At 30.7% G+C, this 21,318-nt stretch overlaps 1 protein-coding gene and 1 long non-coding RNA gene across 2 annotated transcripts in view; both read right to left on the bottom strand.

Moving 5' to 3' along the window:
- Window positions 1–1,913: 1,913 nt before the first annotated feature.
- The window catches only part of LOC127705711 (uncharacterized), a 106,841-nt gene continuing 87,436 nt past the window's right edge, over window positions 1,914–21,318 (bottom strand). The window contains exon 4 of the mRNA XM_052210090.1: window positions 1,914–1,991. Within this exon, the coding sequence (XP_052066050.1) occupies window positions 1,929–1,991 (63 nt within the window). The 3' untranslated portion in view covers window positions 1,914–1,928. The remainder of the gene's footprint in view (window positions 1,992–21,318) is intronic.
- LOC127705746 (uncharacterized) lies at window positions 15,117–20,432 on the bottom strand. Its single transcript, XR_007983977.1, has 2 exons — window positions 19,963–20,432; window positions 15,117–15,947 (listed from the first exon to the last, which is right to left on the bottom strand). It is a non-coding gene; the product is annotated as an uncharacterized LOC127705746 (long non-coding RNA).

Here is a 21,318-nt window from a genome sequence, read left to right as displayed (position 1 = left end):
TGACGTATAACATGTACTATACTAACGCAGCATTCTGAAAATCAAGTGTGTGCAAAGTATTTTGTAAGACATATACAATTATGACTAATCAACTTTGAGATCTCAAAGCAAGAGTTTTTAGTTTTATCAAAATTACATGTTACAGCTTGATTATCAGGCAAACCTCATTTAAGTTAAACGTCCCGGCTTCACCTATTTATATAAAAGTTATTTTGAATTATTTACGGAAACTATACGTTTCGGTTACTAATAATATTTAGGGACATTATTTTCAAGCAATTGTTATCGACTAAAATTCACTTGAACTAGTGCATCTCTAGAACCATCACGACATGAATTCAGAGTAAATTTCTACGTCATTTGGTCTCTGGTAGAGAGTTTCCCATTGGCAAACATACCACATCATTTTATTTTCATATAAATTGTATTCATCTAACTATCACTTTTACTGGTTGTTCCAGTAAACACAGTCATAATTTCCGAAAGGTAAAATGTATCAGAGGAAATTGAAAATCCTGACGAGAACACACGAACAATGGAGTTGATAGACTTAAGTCTGCTAAATATTCAGTGGCAAGTATTTCATGCATATTTAGGACTAGACCACATCAACAATGTGATCGATAGATTTGAGTCTGCCACACATTAAGTGTTAAGTACATGTAGTGCACGCCTATGCAGGACGGAATAAAATCAACCATGTTATTGATAGATTTTAGTCAGCTAAAAATTCAGTGGCAGGTATTTCATGATATCCAGGACAAGACCATATAAACAATGTGATTGAAAGATGTAAGTCTCCTATAGATTCAAATTACGAATAATGAAGCGATTATAGGTCACATTACGGCCTTTAACAATGGGAAAAACCCACACCGTATAGTCAGTTAACCTATAAAAAGCCCCGGTATAAATAAGAAAACTAACGGCCTAATATATTACAATACAAATACAAAAAAAACAAATATGACACACATGTACCAGTTACAACTACTGAATTACAAGCTCATTGGCAATAATACAACATATTCCTATTTTCCTATTTTCAGTTTTTATAGTTATCATGTAGTTTCAATATGCACGCTTGAATGTCTTTTATGAAGATTGCGGTGGTGTGGGTTTATACTCCTTAATTTTAGATGTTTTCAAATCAAATGATTTGAAATATCGAGAATAGTTTTATCTTATACTAAAACAGGGATAGCATACAAAAAATTCAGTTGTATAGTTTTAAAGAACTCTTTGGCGATATCGGCGCCACCTACATATATAAGTTGTATTTTGTATCAGAACTACGTCATAATATGCACTTTTTTCATGAAAACTAAGAAAAGTTCAGAATCTATGCAGTTTTCCATTATTTGTTCCATTGTTGAAACATCGTCCGCAACAAAGAAACAACAAAATTATTTAAAAAAGTTGTATTATAACTATTGACATGATTTACCCAAATATAATGTTTTTCTTAGGTGAGTACACACTTTTCTAATCTAATTGATACTTGTTAAACAAATTCTGATACTATGAGATATTTTACAAAATATACAATGGTCGTCATGATTTGTTGTCATAGTAACGCGTTAAATGTGAAATTTGAACTCCTTGTATATTAAATTTAAAATGCAGTTTAGAAACATTTAAGAATATGGATGGTAACTTTTCAATTTATACTTATAATTGGTGAAATAAGGGCCGTATTGCCCCTACGCGTTTTTTATTATTGAATTTGAATGTATTTTTTTAGAAAAGTAACTAACAGTAAAACGCAGAAAGTTTGAATTAATCTAAATGTAAAGATTGGCAAAGATGGAACGTTTAAATCGCTAATATACATTTACTATATAACTATGTGACAATTTCTTTAACATATATGGTGTTTGAAAATACACTTCAAACTTTATACTGTTGTTTTGTTATTACACAGTATTTTACGCCTTAATCTTTGTTAAGCTAAGTGTGATGTAACTGTATCCGTCTTTCCTGAGATTTACCTATAAATGAAAAAATTATTTTAAGCATAGCAGTTTAAAAACCTAGAACAAGCATCTGATAAATGGACATATCAAACTTTGAGGCAAATCTCAAATGACGCATTTTGTTAAGGCGACTATGCATACGTCGTCGATCGACAACTGACGTATCACTTGCTTTACATGTTTTAAGATAAAATGTCATTTTACGTATACATAACTGTTATCCATTCAGTACACATAGTTTAAAATGACAACCGTTTTGGTACGGTATTTGTTTTTAAACGTTATAAGTTTATACAATATGAATGAAAGTTATCGTTTCTCTCCAATCTTTTCCAATGTAAAAGGTTCGCAGAGGTAGAATGTTCGCATACTTGGCAGTTTTGCAGTAAATATTACGAAGATAGCATCGACGTTGCGCACGGTATTGGTACCACTGAGCGTTACACAACGTTCCGAATAAAACAAGGACGTTGTTCCAAAGAACGTTTCAAGCGTAGACATGGTAGGAACTTTTTGCTTGTGTAAAAAAGCCGCTTTAGGGGACCTTAGAATTTTCATTTAGGCTTTGAATAATTATTCATATGGCGGAGATTATATAGTTGACTCGTTCATTCCTTTTGTTCACGCCTGGGTTGGCATTAATGCGAAATGCAAACATTGATATCAAAATTTTCCTAGAATTAGAAAAAAATATTCAAAACAGATTGCCTCCAACAACAATGTTTATCTCTGAATAACAATTTAATGTCTTGAATGTATATCATGAAGCGTCTTTCATTCAAACTCAAGAATGTTTTGAAACTTGAAAACTGATAATTTTTAGATTAAAGAAGTCTTCCAACAAAGAAAACATTGCAAAATTTTAACTGATAATACACAAATAGTAAAAGAAAATTAAGAAAATAAGATATCGAAGGCTATAAATAAAGACATGCATTGTGATGTTTTAGAAGCACAATCGCCCTAAGAGTACAGAGGTGGTGTCAGTGTTTCCTTGCATTTGTTTCACAAATAGTAACTACATCGGCTTTAAAGTTTCAAATTTTCAGGCAAACTGGGGTCTTTATTCTTTTATTTTTTTATTGCAGATAGCTACAAATGATCGATTCTATTTGTTTCTATTATTTATTGAAAATTTGATGCAGATATGAAATTCATTTGTGAACTTTTCTTTTAAATAGGGAAAAAATATTAACCAGTTTACCTTATGGTTACATCTTTTTTTATTTAAAAAGAAAATGATTTCATTGATAAAAAATTGTATATCATGATTGTTTTAGAAGGCAAATAATTCAAAAAATTTATTTCATAGTATTATGGAATATACAATACATTTACTTATTGTGTGATAAAGTAGGAAAACGAATACCGTTTTTGAAAGCACACAATAAAAGCTATATTTTAATGCACGTATATATTTTATTTAAAACTCTATCGTTTAGTTTTCTTTTTTTTCACATTTTCCACGTATAATCCTTACAAAATTTGTTAATTCTTCACAAACCTAAGCTTTAAAAAAGGTCTGTGATCCATATTTTTATTATGTTTTCTGGAATTATAACATTTTGGGAAAGTATAGACAATTCAATCCCTTTGCATAAAGACCACAATCTACCTTAATCACTATGTGATTAACAGCAGGCCGAAATTCGATTTATTAAAATATATTCATTTTGTTATGACAAGATCATGAAGATATACTTTTGTTTAGTAACTGCTTTCGTAAATATGCATGGATCAATGTTTTCTGGAAGAAGTACACTAATTTCTGTAAGGAAGTACTATGGACCAGGAATGCATTGCATGTACTTTTGTACGACAGGACTATGAATTGTTTTGTCTTAGCGTTTCCAATTGCGACATATAACTGGATATCGGTTTATAACTGATATTCTCTATCTTTTGTTTATCGAAGGAAAAACTTAAAATGAGTGCCCTGAAATCGTATAAGGTAAAACATTGCAATAATGCAAGATATTCAAACATACGTATAATGAGTTTGTAATAGATGGTGGAATCTGTTCCATAATTGAGTTATCTCCTGTCGTCCAGAAAACCTTGACGTAAACTCGCTGGGAAAAACTTGATAATGCAAAATCAAAAGAAAGACAAAATAGTGACCTATCTATTTTATTGATATGAAAATCAAGAAAACTAGATACTTAGGAATGATTTGTAGTCTTGGAATACGACATTTCGAGGATGACGTAGGTCACAACGATTTTAAATACTTGACGAAATGCACGTGAAGTTGATTTAAAAATGGTAATGGATGGCATCACAAAAATATGCAGCCTCGAAAAAACAAATTTGCTCAAACCAGAAAATTGATATCTTCGAACAAAAATGAATAAACAGTCATTACTTGACATCAAGAACTCATAAAAATTCCAAAGGACGCACAACAAATGTATTAGCACTCTCCGATAAGGAAAAAGACAAGCATTTCTTAAAACTTTTACTTATTATTCATGCCGTATAAAAGCTACACACAAATATTTTAAATTTTCTTCATATCTTTTTAACATAAAACATATTCAATATGTTTTTTTTAGAACAGACGATGAATTTCACAATTCAAACTTTTGCATACACTGTGAAGTAAGATTTAAAAATTGAATACAGTTAGATGCATACAATGGGGGATTAGTCAAAACGCATTGAATGACTTATAATACAAAGAAGACCGTTATGTTCGTTTGTAGCGTAAGTGTGGCAAAGTTTCAAAACAGATATGAATGTTTGTAATTTCAGTTCAAATTCGACTATTGTACAGTGACTGCAATATATATGTCAGTCATAACACTCAAACTACCAGCTTCCCGATTTTGCAGTTCTAGTTTCAATTTTACATTTTGAAGGACGTCTATCAAGAAGTATCTCATGCGCATGTTTATGTTTTGTATGTTATGAATTACAAAACATTAAAAGTGAAGCAGTGATGCAGTTTAACCCTACAGGACAGAACGTTAAACGGATCATTTTTTTGGAAATCAATTCAAATTACGGCATTTAGTTTCATAAATATAATATGTCTGAGAAGATATTTACTTTACAATGCAAACATTAATCCAGATATATCGATTTAGTATCACATGATCTCGACGTTTGTTGGTATATAAATATGTATATATATTATCAGATGAATTGACACACAAATCGCTATATGTCTATTGAAAGAAAGTAAGCCTTTATCTGATCAATAACCATTTCTTTATTTGTTACTTCTATTCAGAATTAATGATTTCTATTGAGACCTTTAAAATAAGCGCATGACTACAGCAAAATATTAACATTTGTTGTACGCCCTAGTGACACGATACAATTGTGTTAATGCATTTAAAGCTACATATACTGAAATCTATTTTTGTTTTTGCCATTTCTATGAAAAATAAGATGAAATGATTCATATTTTTAAGCCTAATTATAAATTGTCGCATATCAATATTGTATTAACAGATTTTTTTTTTCAGTGAATAGATCCCCCTTTTCTGTTACCCTTTATTGCTAACATGTGATACGGAGTGTGTTGTTTGTATACCACTTATTATTTGGAGTTGGCGGTCTGAAACCAACTATAACTTTTTTTGTAGAAAAACTATGTTGACGATGATTGATGAATGTCACTTAGGCAAAAAAGATAAAAGTTTCCCTGTCTGAGGTGTGTGCTAAAGAACACCATAAGCTTCTTGCATAAATGTCCTGGTGTCAAATAGGAGACGGGAAAAACAGTGCAAAAATGCAAAATATTCGAGCATACTTAAAATAAGTGTGTCATGGGTGGTGGAACATTTTTCACATTTAAGTTATCTCTGGAGAGTCACCATAACACCCGGACATAAGGTCGCACGAAAAACGTCATCAGATGTATGCAAATCAAAGACACATAAGTTACAGGTCTATTTCAATAATATATTAGTTAAGAAAAAATATATACAGTGGATTCATTTTATATTCTTCGAATATCATATATTGGGGCAAGTAAGTAGCATATATTACAACTACTCTACAATTTGTTCAGACGTTTTGTACATTACATCTGTCTATCATTATCTTCTAGCCTCTCTTTGGAACTACTTGGCCTCTCTTTCATTGTCATATTTGTAGATACAGAATATGATGTACCATATCTTGAACTCTTAACATGAGCAAACTAGAGATTCAGTGTTCCACCTAGGGCACATAATACTTTTTTTAATCTTAAATTCTAAATATATAGTTGAACCAATTTTATTTCAAATTCACTTGGTCATTATTTAACATTAAAATGCTATGACAGATGTTCCATATAATGTTCACATTTAAGACATTAACAAAAAAAAACATAGAGTGCCAGCTGCACTGATTTTAAATTGGCATACAAAAAGATAATACATGTACATTTAGGATATATATGTTTACATGGACAAAAAAGTTCTGGTTAAGCTTTTATATTTGGAAAACAGTAAGAAATGAAAATAGTGGTTAAATTTATAATGTTATTTTAAATTGATTTCATGATATCTAAACTAAATTAAATCGTTGATATTTAAACCTTTTTTGGGGTGAATTCCGCTATTGTTCTTTTCTTATCACGTTATTCACGTAAGTTAGTTGCCATGCCGAAATAAGTTGGGTTTTTACATATTGTATAGGTCGTTTGTTTGATTTTCTAATGGTGTGACGATCTCATTAATGTGCGATATTAGTTGACATAAAAAAAACTAAATGGTATGTATAAACGCGAGAAAAAAAGCAAGTACTAAATTGACAAACGAAAAAGCAGGTCTGCAATGGTGCATTTTAAATTATTTACTAGTTACATGTTATATGAATTTATTTATCATGAATAAAATTCCTTCGTGCACATTCTTCATATGATAACTTTAAAATTCACTAGCATCTACCAAGCAATGTAGGTAGAGCAATGCTCATAACGAATGTTTTTAAACTGATGAATGAACATATGAATTGATAGAACAAGGACACATTGGCTTAAGGACAAGACACACACACACATACACACACACACATTCAATTCAAACTATCTAGACGTGGATCAGTTTGAAAATAAACTGATGCACTTACTAAATTCAATTAGGTCAATATCTAAGAATTTACCTTTAACACATTAATGAGTGTTATGAAAAAAATACCCTTGATCTTTAAACGATAAATCTGATAAATCTATTTTATTGTTGACATACAAATATCTATCAGCTCAAATTTATCATTTTTGGAGGATGTTTCAAGAATTGTAATTTTCCGTTGATATTGCGCAATAAACATTTCATTTTGCTGTCGATTTGGAATTTTTTGTGTTCTTTTCTGTTCACATGATTTTTAGAAACAGTAATGTTATACAAGAAACCTTTTCTAAACATCATACTCAAATTTAAAACCAAAAAAATCAATATGATAATTTCCAATTGATTTGCTTAACCTATTTAGATAAAGAGCTGCATTATTATATGAATATATATGGTCGTGATGTATACATATTATGTATTATGTTTATCATCTCAAATACGTGTTATAGTGTTCTTTCATTTGTCTTTTGTAAATCTTTAACGTTTACTGTTTAGTCCATTTTTGGTAATATCCTTAAGACGTTGTCTAGGCCATTGTGTTGTTGTGCTGTTGTCATTTTTTGTCTTCTTGTGTTTCAATTTTGCTTATGTGCTTTGTCTATATGCCATTTTGTTTTTCGCTGTTGACATATTTGTTTGTTTTCATATTGATTGAGATTATAACACAATGTTGACTGGTGTACCCCTATTTTTGCCATTTTTACCTATTATGTCTGTTTTGTTCACACATTGTTGTCAATATAATGGAATTTTATGCGAATGTTATACATGTGAGAGGTTTAGTTAGCTTTAAAACCAGGTTTAATCCACCATTTTCTACATAAGAAAATGCCTGTTCCAAGTCAAGAATATGACAGTTGTTTCCCATTCGTCTGGTGTATTTGAGCTTTTGATTTTGCCAATTGTTAAGGGACTTTCCATTTTGAATGTTCCTTGGTATTTTTGTTGTTTTAATTTTAAGTGTCCATCTTTTTTGTTTGTTAATTGGGTCATTTCTGTTTTCAATCTGTTAGTTTTTAAACTTAAAGAGACGTGTTATGATTGCCAGTGTGACAAATATCCACCATGTAGCCAAAATGACTTGTATGTAAACAGCTTCTACATCAATTGTATTTTTAGAAGTGATTCAGCATACATTTATCACAAGTTTTTCAGAGACATATGTTTCAGATAGTGCAGGTAATGCATATGTTTATAAATAAAGGTATATATATATATATATATATGATAATTTAGTCTTAGATGCATGATTTGTTTTATTAGTTGTTAGTGGCTTTGTACTAGCTGTCAGTACTCTCAGATCTGTACATAGTGTCTTTTTGTTGTTTGGATGAAAAAGTACCCGGCCACGTCCACTTGTATTTGTAGTATTTGTATTTTTATCCATCTGATGAGTTAAGTCTCTTTCAACTGATTTTTATAGTTCGTTCTTATGTTGTACTATTACACCACTGTCCCAGGTTAGGGGAGGGTTGGAATCCCGCTGACTTGTTTAACCCGGCAACATTCTGTATGTATGTGCCCCTTTCCCAAGTCAGGAGCCTGTAATTCAGTGGTTGTCGTTTGTTTATGTGTTACATATTTGTTATTTGTTCATTTTTTGTACAATAATTAGGCCGTTAGTTTTTTCGTTTGAGATGTTTTACATTGTCATTTCGAGGCCTTTTATAGCTGACTGTGCGGTCTGGGCTTTGCTCATTGTTAAAGGTCGTACGGTGACCTATAGTTTTTAATTTCTGTGTCATTTGGTCTCTTGTGGAGAGTTGTCTCTCAGGTGAAATAAAGTCATAAATTAAACTAATATAATTAGACAGACTTAATTACTTTATAGTTCAAATGGTGGTTGTTCTTAATATATACTAATTTTCGTAAAACACAATTTATAATTCTGCATTCCTACTCAAACTATAGGCTGTAACATTTTGTAATTTGAGATGACATTATACATGTTCAGGGACGTCTATCAAGGAACATCGATTGCGTATGTATATGTTTTATTTGCATGAATTTCAAAAAATGTAAAAGGAAGTAGTGATACAATAATTCCTGCAGGACAGAACTTGAAGCAGGTTATTTAGTGGAATTAAATTTAAATGCTCCAATACAAAGCGGAATTACGTCATTTTGCTTTATAACTATAATATGTCAGACAAGATGTATGTTTTCCATGTACAACTATTATACCCAGACAATGTCATATCGATTAAATATGACTTGATCTGTATATATGTTACAATGTAGTACCTATTTACATATATTTTATCATACGAATTGACAAAACAATGATCGGATTTTATCAAATGAAGAAAGTCCGCCCTTATGCGTGCAATAATTATTCTCACATCTGTGAACCCTATTGACAAAAATTCTTTGACGCCCACTGAGCAAAGTGCATAACGACTGCACAATATTCAGATAAACTCATAATAGATTTTAACCAAGGTTAATTAAAAATTTGGTCGCCAGATATGGTTACATCAACAAAAGACTCCATTAAAGCTCGAATAAAAAAGTAAAAACAAAAGCCAAATAATATACCAAAATATGTGCATTTCTACCAAGTGATAAGACATGCTTTGTTTTGTCTTTTTGTTTGTGCGTTGAATACTATTAGCAGTCATATCGTTATGTTTCAAATATATTTATAATTAACATAATTTCAAAGGAAACACAACTTTTCACCGAGTTTGTACTAACTTAAGTAACACGACGGGTGCCCAATGTGGAGCAGGATCTGCTTAACCTTCCGGAGCACCTGAGATCACCCCACGTTTTTGGTAGGATTCGTGTTGCTTAGTCTTTAGTTTTATATGTTGTGGTGTATGTTCTATTGTTTGTCTGTTGGTCTTTTTCTTTTTTAGCTATGGCGTTGTCAGTTAATTTTCGACTCAGGAGTTTAAATGTCCCTTTGGTATCTTTCGCCTCTCTTTAACAAATGGTACGAATCTTCAACTGACGCATTTAATTATTTAAGACATTTTTTTTTCAATATAAATACTTTAATGCAACATTAATAAAAAAAAGTTTCTTATTGCTGAACGCGTTTATAATAGTTAGTAATACATTTATGAACAGAGCCGCTGTCTTTTTTTCCTATATTTCTTTTCTTTTTTAGAATTGCTATAGGTAACCAAAAAGATAAGACGGCTCTTTTATTCTTTAAAGATATATGTTTTGTTAATCTACAAGGAAAAGAAAACATGTACAATGTGAATACACATGCAATATTGTATTTCGCTTCATAATATTGAGACCTAACTTTAATGTCATACGTTCGAGGTTCTTTAAATAATACTGTATCTATTCAGTTTAACTAATGATAATGTTACTATCTAGCTACAATCGTAAATGCTATGATTTTATAAAGACAAGCTAAAGTTTTGTTAAGTGTATTATAGATTAAAGCGTAATGTTCCTAAACGACAAAATTTTAAGCATTTCAAATAATACTTGATATATAAACTTTAAACTTGTAATGTGTAAAACATTTGTAAAAAGGGATGTGTGCATATTAACGAAAATAAATGAAAATCACACTCTATAACTGCATGCGCCTGAATCGCCTTTCTGCATTAAACATTTTTAAAATATACTTGAGCAAAAACAATCACAACAAGAGGCTCATAAAAGCCTAATATCTCTCACCTGTAATTTCAGTTTCAGGCATTTGACTTATTTGCAGATCTTACTGTTTTAATCAATTTTGTCATTTACACTTTCTCTCTTTCTATAATAATATTAAAGATAATACATAACCCAAAACTGAAAATTAATCCTAACAAATTAACTAGTTCTGGTCAGTAACCCAACAATAAGTTGTCCTATTGTTCTGCAGATTACTAGACAGGTAGATCTAAACCGTTTTTAACAATTTCACCTGTGTCAGTTTTGTTCTTACTGCTTTAGCATGTTTAGTTTTTGAGATGAAAGACAAAAACTTCATTTAACCCCTATGTTCTATTTTTTAGAAACTGTCGCCATGTTTTTGAATGGATCAAATCACCGAATACAATCTATAAACAATATACCCTAAGGAACATTCAATTAAAGTTTTTAAGTATTTAGCCAAGTACTTTCAGAGAAGAAGATTTTTTAAAAACTAATTAGACTTTCACAAAAATGTTTAAAAAAAAAAAAGGTTTTAAGGGCAATAACTCCTTAAGGGGTCAATTGACTATTTTGATCAGGTTGACTTATTTGTAGATCTTACTTAGCTGAACATTTATTGCCATTTAAACTTTCTCTCTATCTATTATAATATTAAAGAAAACAACCAAAAACAGTAACCCAACAATGGGTTGTCGAACTCGTCTGAAAATCTCATAACAGATAGAGCATGACCCATTTATCATTTAACTTCTTTTACATTTGCTCTAACTGCTGTAGCTTTTGAGATATAAGCCAATAACTGCTTTTGTCTCCTATGTTCTATTTTTAACAATGGCGGCCTTGTTTGTCTATGGATCAAAACTTCGGATACAATGTATAAACTAGATACACTAAGAAACATTAGGTTAAAGTTTGGAAGTATTTGGCCCAGTGGTTTCAGAGAAGAAGATTTTTTAAAAAGTAATAAACGCACGAAAAAATGTAATGTCAATTGACCCCTTATGGAGTTATTGCCCTTTAAAGACAATTTTACACTATTTGTTCATCTTTTTTGCTAACATTTAAAAATCTTCTCCTCTGAAACTACTGGGCCTAATACTTGTACACTTGTTCCTTAGGGTAACTTGTTTATAAAGTGTATCCAAGTTTCGATCCATGAAATTAATTTTTTATAAAAGTGATTTAATAAAAAAAAATGTGTTTACTAATATTGGCCAATACGTAACTGGTTTCTTAAAAAAAAGTCTAAAGATTCTAATCCCGGTCACTTACAGGATTTTGAATGCGTACATACTTTTGCACTTATGGACATGATAGACATGATGCTGCGACTTCAATTTTCTCTTGAATACGATAAACTACAGTCTAGCATATTATAAATGTAACTCACCGTAATTATCATAACACTTCTTTCAAATTAAGTTCATTTTTGACTAAATGAAAAATCCTAATTCAATTTCAATCAGTCATGATAAAACGGCTAAAGGTGAACATGAAGATGAAGATAAAAATGAAGTGTGAATATTAGTAGTATCATATTTGTAGTGTTCATGAGAATCTCTTAAAGACAAGTGCATGCAACTAATATTTTAACCATCCAGTTTATTTAATTCTCGTAATAATTGTGATATATTGTTTTGATTTTAGAAAGCTTGCTAAAACGTAAAATTTTGGACGAATGCAATATCAAAATAATACTCAAATAATCCTTAAATTTAAGCAATCATTTTTGTCCTTACATTTTAAGTTTTGCACAGTCTGTGAGATCGATACCCCGACGTATATGAGAAAAACAAAATTAACAAAAGAATTCATAAAAAAAGAAAATCGAACGATGACAATACGTTATTCAAGATATTACAATTCAAAAAGGCACCATTTTTAACAGTACTAACAAGCAATTCACTTATGACTAACTAGACAAAGTTTATTAACGCCAATCATATTTCATTTTCGAATAAGTTAGAATGAAGGTATCAGTTAGGTTGACATGGAGTAAAACAAAAAGGTACACACAATAAAAAACAAATGTGTGATCCGGAATAAGTAAGGCATGAAGTTTGTGAGACTCATCTGGTTAGTCGGAAAAACACTCAGAAATATTTTTTTATTTTAATTAGTATCTGGTGAGGTGGGTGTTTATTACTAACACTACTTGTAAACATAACCTCAGGAAATGTATATGTTTTATGAACGTTCACAAGTGTTATGTACAATTATAATTCCAATACAACCGAAAACAAACGATGAAAAATACAATATTTTTTATATTTTGCAAAAATATACCCCTATTTTTTATTCTTAGGAAGACTGTACTTAGCTGTTTTATACAGGAAGCAACACGCAGTTTATCTTATAAAAGGGAAAAATAAATTTAAGCCAGCGTAACTTCATCATCACTTAGACGGTTGAAAAATTATCATTTAATAAGTTTTCTGTGTTAGTAATTTATAACATAGACGATTTCCCCAAACACTGGAGAAACTCATTTTGAGAAAAAAATGTCACTTTCTCAAAATGTATTTCAGTCCATTCTAGAACAATTCATGAAGAGGAAACTTTCCCTTTATACCTATCAATGGAATATGATAAGCTTTTGATAAAAATATGACTTGTATTATAGAATACACCCCGATTTCAAGTCCAGAAAAAAACATTGAATGTGTTTCAATAATTTTATCTAAAGGGGTCAAATCATGTTTTCAGAGACATACTCTCCAAAGTTCAATATGCAAATGTTGAATGAATGCGCATCTTGAAAACTTATCTTATTATGTTTTTTAGATTGAATATTAATAACATAAACCTCAAACCCACTTTGATCGTTGGATTTTACCCCACAGTAGCCGCAATCTAACATAGATAATTAATATAGGTAGTGAGTAAACATGTGTAATTTCTTAAAATTCAATTTAAACTGCTCGACGGTTAAATTACGTTATCAGAAGAGCATCTTCAACAGGTCATTTGTACCTAAATCAACGCGCATGTCTTGATTATTTGACTTAATTTGTTTTCAATTAGCAGTTAATTTACGGTTGCAAAAACACATTTGAAAATGGGTCAGTGATCGACAGAAATAACGACCATACATTACTAATAATCATATATTTAATATGTGTTATGTTTGATAATTAGATTTAAAGGGCTCGACTATTATATTGTGATTTAACACTCTGAACAGATGGTTTATTCATTTGTCAAGTCAAATTATTATGCTAATAGAATTTAATTTGCGTGTAATTAGTGTAATTGTGGTTCTGGGCTTATTCATGTTATAACTGACAGAAACTGCTTCCGTACCATCGTTATCCAATAAACATATGTATATACAATAATAAAACTATTATTCTAACGATAATTCAGTTTAAAGGGCCCTCCCGTTTAACTTCACTATAAGAGGAGATTTTTCGATATTTTATTATCAACAAACACTTTTTATTTATTTGTCGCATTTACTATTTCAAGGAACAGACTGAACAGGTTCATTGTTAGTCAATTCAAAGTATAGTTTTCTATAATGTGCGTAATTGTGATTATGGGTTGGTTAAGCATCCATTTACTGTCGCAGAAAACATTTTCTCGTGGGTTATAACCAAGAGAAGTTTTAAACCTTACTTTGCAAATTAAACAAACATATTGTCAACACAATTGTGTTTCTTCCTATACTTTGTTTTTTGTTTTTCTTTTTCAGTGAAATCTTTTAAGTAATCACATACTCGGTATTGTTTTGTATTCATGAGGAGAGTCCATTGAAAATCTTGATATCTTAACACTTTTGGTTTTTATAATTTTGTTTAGTTTTATAATCATTCATATGTTTAAGTTACAAAGATTTTTGGCTTTCACTAACGGAAATTTTAAAAAACACACAAGTGTGTCCACCAATGTACAAAGTGTTTCGTTATCACAAACCTAATCGAAATGAACTAAATGTATCTTTATTTATAGATAAATTCAAACAAAAAAGTATAAAAACTATTGTTTGAAGACATACATGTACACACATTTTATATTACAAATTCTACCATTATGAAACATCCCCTCCACTTATACTAACTAAAACTGTAAGGAACCAATGTAAATATGCTCCGAACTGTTCAACTTAGGTGATCAAGTTCATGTGCATGTCAGGTTTTAGCCCCCTCTCCCTAGACAGCAAATGAAAACACTTACAGCATTACGTTGCTATGCAGAACGTTTAACACAACCGACTACTACTACAGCACAAGATGCGCAATGAATTTCCCTTCAGTAGATATTTAAGGCAAAACTATTTCAAAATCAATACATACTATACTATGTAGAGCTCGTTAAGATCAGTATGACGGAAATCCTTTCTGCAGGTAGCCGGCCGGGCGATACCCTAACAGATAGTCATGGTACCCCCATGAATAGTCAAGGGACCCCCGTAGTATATGAGGAAAACGAAATTAACAAAAGAATTTATCAATAAAAATCAAACGGTGACAAAACATTTTATTCAAGATATTACATTTCACACGATGCACCATTTTCAACAGCAATAACAAACAATACACGTATGACTAATTATACATAGTATATTACATATATTAGGGACAGCATATTTCATTTTCGAATAAATTAGAATAAAGGTAGTATTTAGGTTGCACATGGAGGTAAAACAAAAAGATACACACAATAGAAAACAAATGTGTTATCCTGAAAAAGTAATGCTTAAAGTTTGTAAGACTCATTTGGTAAGTGGAAAAAAAACATCCAGAAATATTCCATATTCTAATTTGTATCTGGCGAGGAAGATGCTGGTTACTAAAACTATTTGAATAATTAACTTCAGGAAATGTATATCTTTGATGATCGTTCACAAGTGTTATGTTCAATTATAATTCAAATAAACCAATTAGAAAATACAAAGAAATCATAGTGAAAAAAGTATTATCTTTTATATTCTGAAAAAACAGAACAGATCTTTAAATGAATAAATATATGCATATTGCCCATCAAAATAATCATCATCACAAACTATCAGGCTTACGCATAACAATCACAACAGAACATGTATTTCTGACGTGAACTGTAATTAAAATAACCTCGGTAATTGAGTTAAGGACACTACACAGACCTTTTGTTTTATAGTTAACTCCATATAGACAATTTTTCAAAGGTAAAATATTGAATGTATGCAGTTTCTTTTCTTCAATTTTTACACTTTTTAACAGCAATTATTTTTGGCCCTGGCGTTGTCAGTTTGTTTTCGATCTATGAGTTTGACTGTCCCTCTGGTATCTTTCGTCCATCTTTTGCCACTGGACTGTAATACATATATATAATTAAAGGTACTTCAAATGCAAATAACACATGACATATAGACAAGGATGGGAACAAGTCTTTCATTAAAAATCTAAAGTAAAACTTATGTTCAAAGTAGGTGCTTTGGAGTTAAAGGAATGTGGAAAAATATATTTCGGAGAAAGAATTCCTTAGAATTACACTAGTTACGTAGAAAAAAACCTGATGGTGGTAACGGACACTACAAAGTTGTTACTGTTTCAACAATTTTCTAAAAATATCAAACTTTTTTTGGATAAAAGATTTCAAAAGTCTTTTATACAGATTTTCTTGAAAGTATATGTTTCGAACATTACAAACTACCTGAATTGTAAATATACAAAGAATTAAGCCTAATTTATCTTAAAATTTACTTGAGTTCATACAATTAACTTACATTGCATTCCATACAACATATACAATGTAATATTCCTATTTGAAATACAGATCTTTAACATATTTTGAGTTGTTGTCCGGTTGAGGTATACTCTACATATGTTATTTATATCAACAAATGATATATTTAATAGAAAATGCTGGAAATAGCATGTACAATAGAGACAAGACTCTCGAACCATAGTTTTTCTACAATGCCGAGGGCAAAGTGTCCAAATTAAAGTTTCAATGATTTAAAGATATGAATTTTGAAAATTGACTGCGATATATTTCTTTTTTTTTTTTTGCTTTTCGATATAAATCACAATTCGTGGTTACAGACCCAACAAAAATAATCTAAAGTTTTAAACTTCATACAAATATTTTTGTAAGAAGAATGTTCTTAATCAAACATCATTAAAGATCTCATCTTTTATGGTTATGACAAATTGATACCACAACGGGGTTTACAATTAGATTTTCCGGTTGCAAATGAGTACATCGTGTACATCAAGAATTGCAATCAGCTCAAATATTTTAAGCAGGAAACTGCTTTATTATTCAAAAAAAAAAATATAATCAGCCTGTTATGATGCTTCAGCAAAGTAGACATGTTGATGTATAGAATCTGAAAAATCAGTCACTTTTGTTGAAATAAAAATACTCATAAAAATGATTGTTATGGACATTTTATCATTTGTTGTAGTGTCCGTAACCATGTTTTTTTTTACTGACTTAATTCTGATATGAAGGTGCAACATATGTGTAAAATTTCAATTGTTAGAGGCAAATATCTTCTGATTTACAGTAGATATTTTATCTTGGAGAATATAAGCTAGACACGACACTTTTTTTGCAAATTTTTGTTTTTTACTTTGAAAAATTTTAAACTATTCTATATCAATCATAACAGTAATATATCTGTATTTCATTTTAGTATCGGTATACTTGATTATGTTGGAACACATTAATAGAAAAAATCATAAAATAAACATCATTTTTCAAGATTCTAAACATGCTAAATGATCAACGATTTTTCTATCTATGATAAGAAATACAATTTTTAAATTCTTCTATTTAATAGACAAAAAATGAATGTACAGCACAAAAGATACTAGAAATACAATGACAAAAATATATTTTTTATCACGAAGATAGTTAATGGAATCTAGCCCATCTGTTAAAGAATACAAAACGGTCATCAAGTCAATAACAGTAGAATCAGAATTGAAGGCGTGGACTGAAAAATACTTTAAAACTCTATACAGATCAAGTTAGCGTATCAATACTTTTTCGAAAGAGTCGAAATCTAAGATATTAATAGTTCATGACTAAAGTTAATCAGCAAATTTTAAACGCATATTCAGGACACTAATATGTTTCATGCCTTATATGCAAATTACAAAACAAACTCCGCAAGTTGACACTAGAGTTGACAAAGGTCATGGTTTAGGTTGTAAGACGCAATGGGTTTGGTTTGTTTTTTATTACGTCGGCCTAATTATTTGAAACTTATTTTATTTGTTTCGATTTTGTTTTATGATTTATATTTATGCATCACCTTAATCATGTCAGCCGTTGGTTTTTTACGTAGGAGAGAATCGAAACTTTACATTTTGCATGATTTTGTATCAAACACACAAACAGCCAAAAACATGTGTGATTGAGGTATATCCTCCTGATTATCTTTTTTAGGCGGGGAATAATGACTTTCTGTAAGTTTATAGAATAAATGAACGGTACGAATAAACTACTGCTGTTCTAAACTTGTTGGAATAAAAGCAATTACATAATTATACAATAAGTGAAAAGATTTAAGATAATTTACTAAACAGCTATATACCGCTTCTAAAAATTGGAAATTTTATTTTTTTTAATCCCCCATTCTTTGAATATGTCTTATACTAATAGTGTGTCCAAATTAGGGCCTAGCATACTGGGTTGAACGTGCTGCAGTTGTATCATGCTGCGTTTAGTATATTTTTTTATTCTTGATTAGTCCAACCAGGAGATCTGCTTCATATGAGTACAATAACAAGTCAGCAAGGAGAGGTTCACAATAGGTACCCATTAGAATACCAACAGTTTGTTGAAACTGGAGAAGAACTAAGCATGGGCCTCCAAGTGAAAGTTATTGTTTTTCCTCTCCAAAATTTTCTGGGAACAGGTTTATAACTGACCAAACACTAACACATTTTACTAAAAACGTTTTCTAGAGTTGATCTACATTTAATTCTACAGTAAAAAAACCTCCAGAATAGATTGTTGGTAAACTGAAATTGACAAATAAATTTCCCGCCAGTTAGATCACATGATGCAATCAGCTGAAATGTTACTTTCGGGGTAAGCAAAGCACTCCCAGTAAAAGAATACAAATTTGTGTCATCTTTACTAACACTTGTTCATTTGTGTGTGCATCATTCAGTGACCCAGTCTAGCAACTGGGTGCGAAGATAACCTCATCCTAATCTAACAACAGTATTATTTGAGTGTTGTCTTCACAGGCACTGTCCAAACACATTGCAAGTATTTGAAGTCATTTTTCAACATATTGTTTCACTTGCGGTAATGTATTCACACTCACTTGCTGAGTGTATTGCTTATATTTATACTATAAGTTCAGATAACGTATCATGAAAAGAATACACAATTAAGATATGAAAAACAGGTGACAAACGCAGGTATTACGATTCGATACAACTCTTGTACGTGTCATTATATATTAAATGAAGACAGAAATACACTGTTAATGAGAATTTGTACAGAACAACAGGAAGACTCAACACTTCTAATTCATCAGATAACAAAAGGTCAACATGTCATTTTCATACTAACAAAGTTTTCCTCCTGAATGTCATATTAACAATATTGTGAAATAAATACCCCAGTGTTCAAGTTAAACCAAGCACGTTATTGTTATTTTTTTATATTAGCAAATAGAACACAAATGACATGAGAGTACAAATGTAACCTTGGTCTAAGCAACGATAGCACAAGATACGTGTTTGCAACTTGTGATGACAGTTACTTGGGACCACAGAGGTTTTGTGTGTGAAACTTGCGACCAGTGGTACCATATTAATTGACAAAATATTCATATTAACACATACTATCTTTAAATGATAGCTAGCATGACAAGTTTGCACTGTCTAAGTTGTGAAAATCCAAATTATAGTACATGCCATTTTGACTTACATGGTGCTAGCTCGTCGAACCCATTTGAGAGCTTATATCGTTATTCAAATGATGACTGTACCTTGAAAACACAAACAAAATTAATTAAGCCATCGCACCAGTCTACACCAATACGTACAAATAGAACCAGAGCAAACCGTAAAACACCTCTACAAATACCGAACATCAACTTTCCGTCAGTAAAACGTAAACAACGTGTTCAAAATATCATAGACAGCAATACATCTGATATTGTAATTGGAACAGAAACTTGGCTATATCCAAGTGTAAAAGAAATTGAAACCTTCCCTGAGGATAACAAACAATACAGAAAAGACCGAAAAAATCAACAGGGTGGTTTGATTCTCGTTGCAATTAGATCAGACTATATAAGTGATGAAGTTGAAGATCTCTCACCTAATGATAAGTCTTAAATAATATGGACTTACAAACTATGGGTAGCAGGTCACTTAACATATCATCCTTTTACAATCCAAACAAAGTTTAAAGTTGTTTGAAACATCAGTATCATACGCCTTATCTTTCAAAAATCATTAGACACTGGCGAAGTGTCCATTGATTTGCAAACTGCACATGTCTCCCCAATTTACAAGAACGGGTGTAAATATAATCCAGATTATTATAGACCAATTTCTTTGACATGCATATGTTGCGAAATTATGGAATATGTAGTAAGTGCCATCATGATACACGCAGACAACCATACATTTTGTATCCCCTTCAATACGGCTTACGACATTTTTGAACTTGCGAATCTCAGCTCTTGGAATGTATAGATAATGTCACAATAAATATTGATAAATTCGAAACAAACAGATGAATTAATAATGGATTTCTCAAAAGTATTCGATAAAGTTAACCACAATCTACAGCTGTTTCAACTTACAACTATAGTTAGTAAAGTTATCATATGTAAATAGTTTTATCATATATCATAAAAAATATACAAAAGATGTGTTAACTATGTAAAAATATTTTAATAGTTTGTTTTTTTGTTTTTGTTTATTTCAAATATTTTCCTATTTTTCTTTTTTACTGTAAATATTGTATAAGCCAGGTGAAGTTCAAGTGACATGAACTTCAACGTGTTGAACGTGGTCACTACAGCATAAAAGTAGTAATAGAAGCCGTCCACCGAAATGAACAAATATGTTGTCGATCAAAAAGTTTAGCATTTTGATAATATCATCTTCTGTGTACTTATTTTTAGATTTTGAGTGTTTCTGAATAAAGTAAGCACAACTAAAGTAAGCACAATTCCTTCCGATGACTAGGTATTCATATCGTCTGTTACCATTTTACTTGAAAAAACCTAGGTCAAAATATTGATACGAATTTTACTTGAAGTTGTTAATAAGGAATAGTGGTATAAAGGATGGAAAAATCGAAAGTCTGAATGCTGTTAATCTAGGTCTTAGGATATCCATTAGGTCTTTCGAGTTTTTCAATATTCACATTTGATTGATATCACTTGTGGAATAGCCTATGTCACAATATTTTTGAAAGCACGTTTTGACTGCAGATAAAAGTTAAAAGTTAGGGGAGAGGTGTTTGATGTTTTTTTTTTTTTTTTTTTTTTTTTTTTTTTTGGCAGATCCGGCAATAAAACAGTGTTTGTATGGAGACTTGTTTAAATACTTAAAAACTTAATATTTCAAAAGGTATATATGGATGCCTTATGTAACGAACTTTCTGTCTGTCATATAACCATAAACCTTGACCTCATTTTCATGGTGCAGAGACTACTTGATTTTTTTTTTTTTTTTAATGTTAATTTCTCTCAA

Source organism: Mytilus californianus, unplaced genomic scaffold (genome assembly GCF_021869535.1).
Source record: "Mytilus californianus isolate M0D057914Y unplaced genomic scaffold, xbMytCali1.0.p SCAF_6, whole genome shotgun sequence".
Lineage (NCBI taxonomy): Eukaryota > Metazoa > Mollusca > Bivalvia > Mytilida > Mytilidae > Mytilus > Mytilus californianus.
Note: the sequence above shows the minus strand (reverse complement) of the source record. Positions and strands in the feature narration are given on the sequence as shown.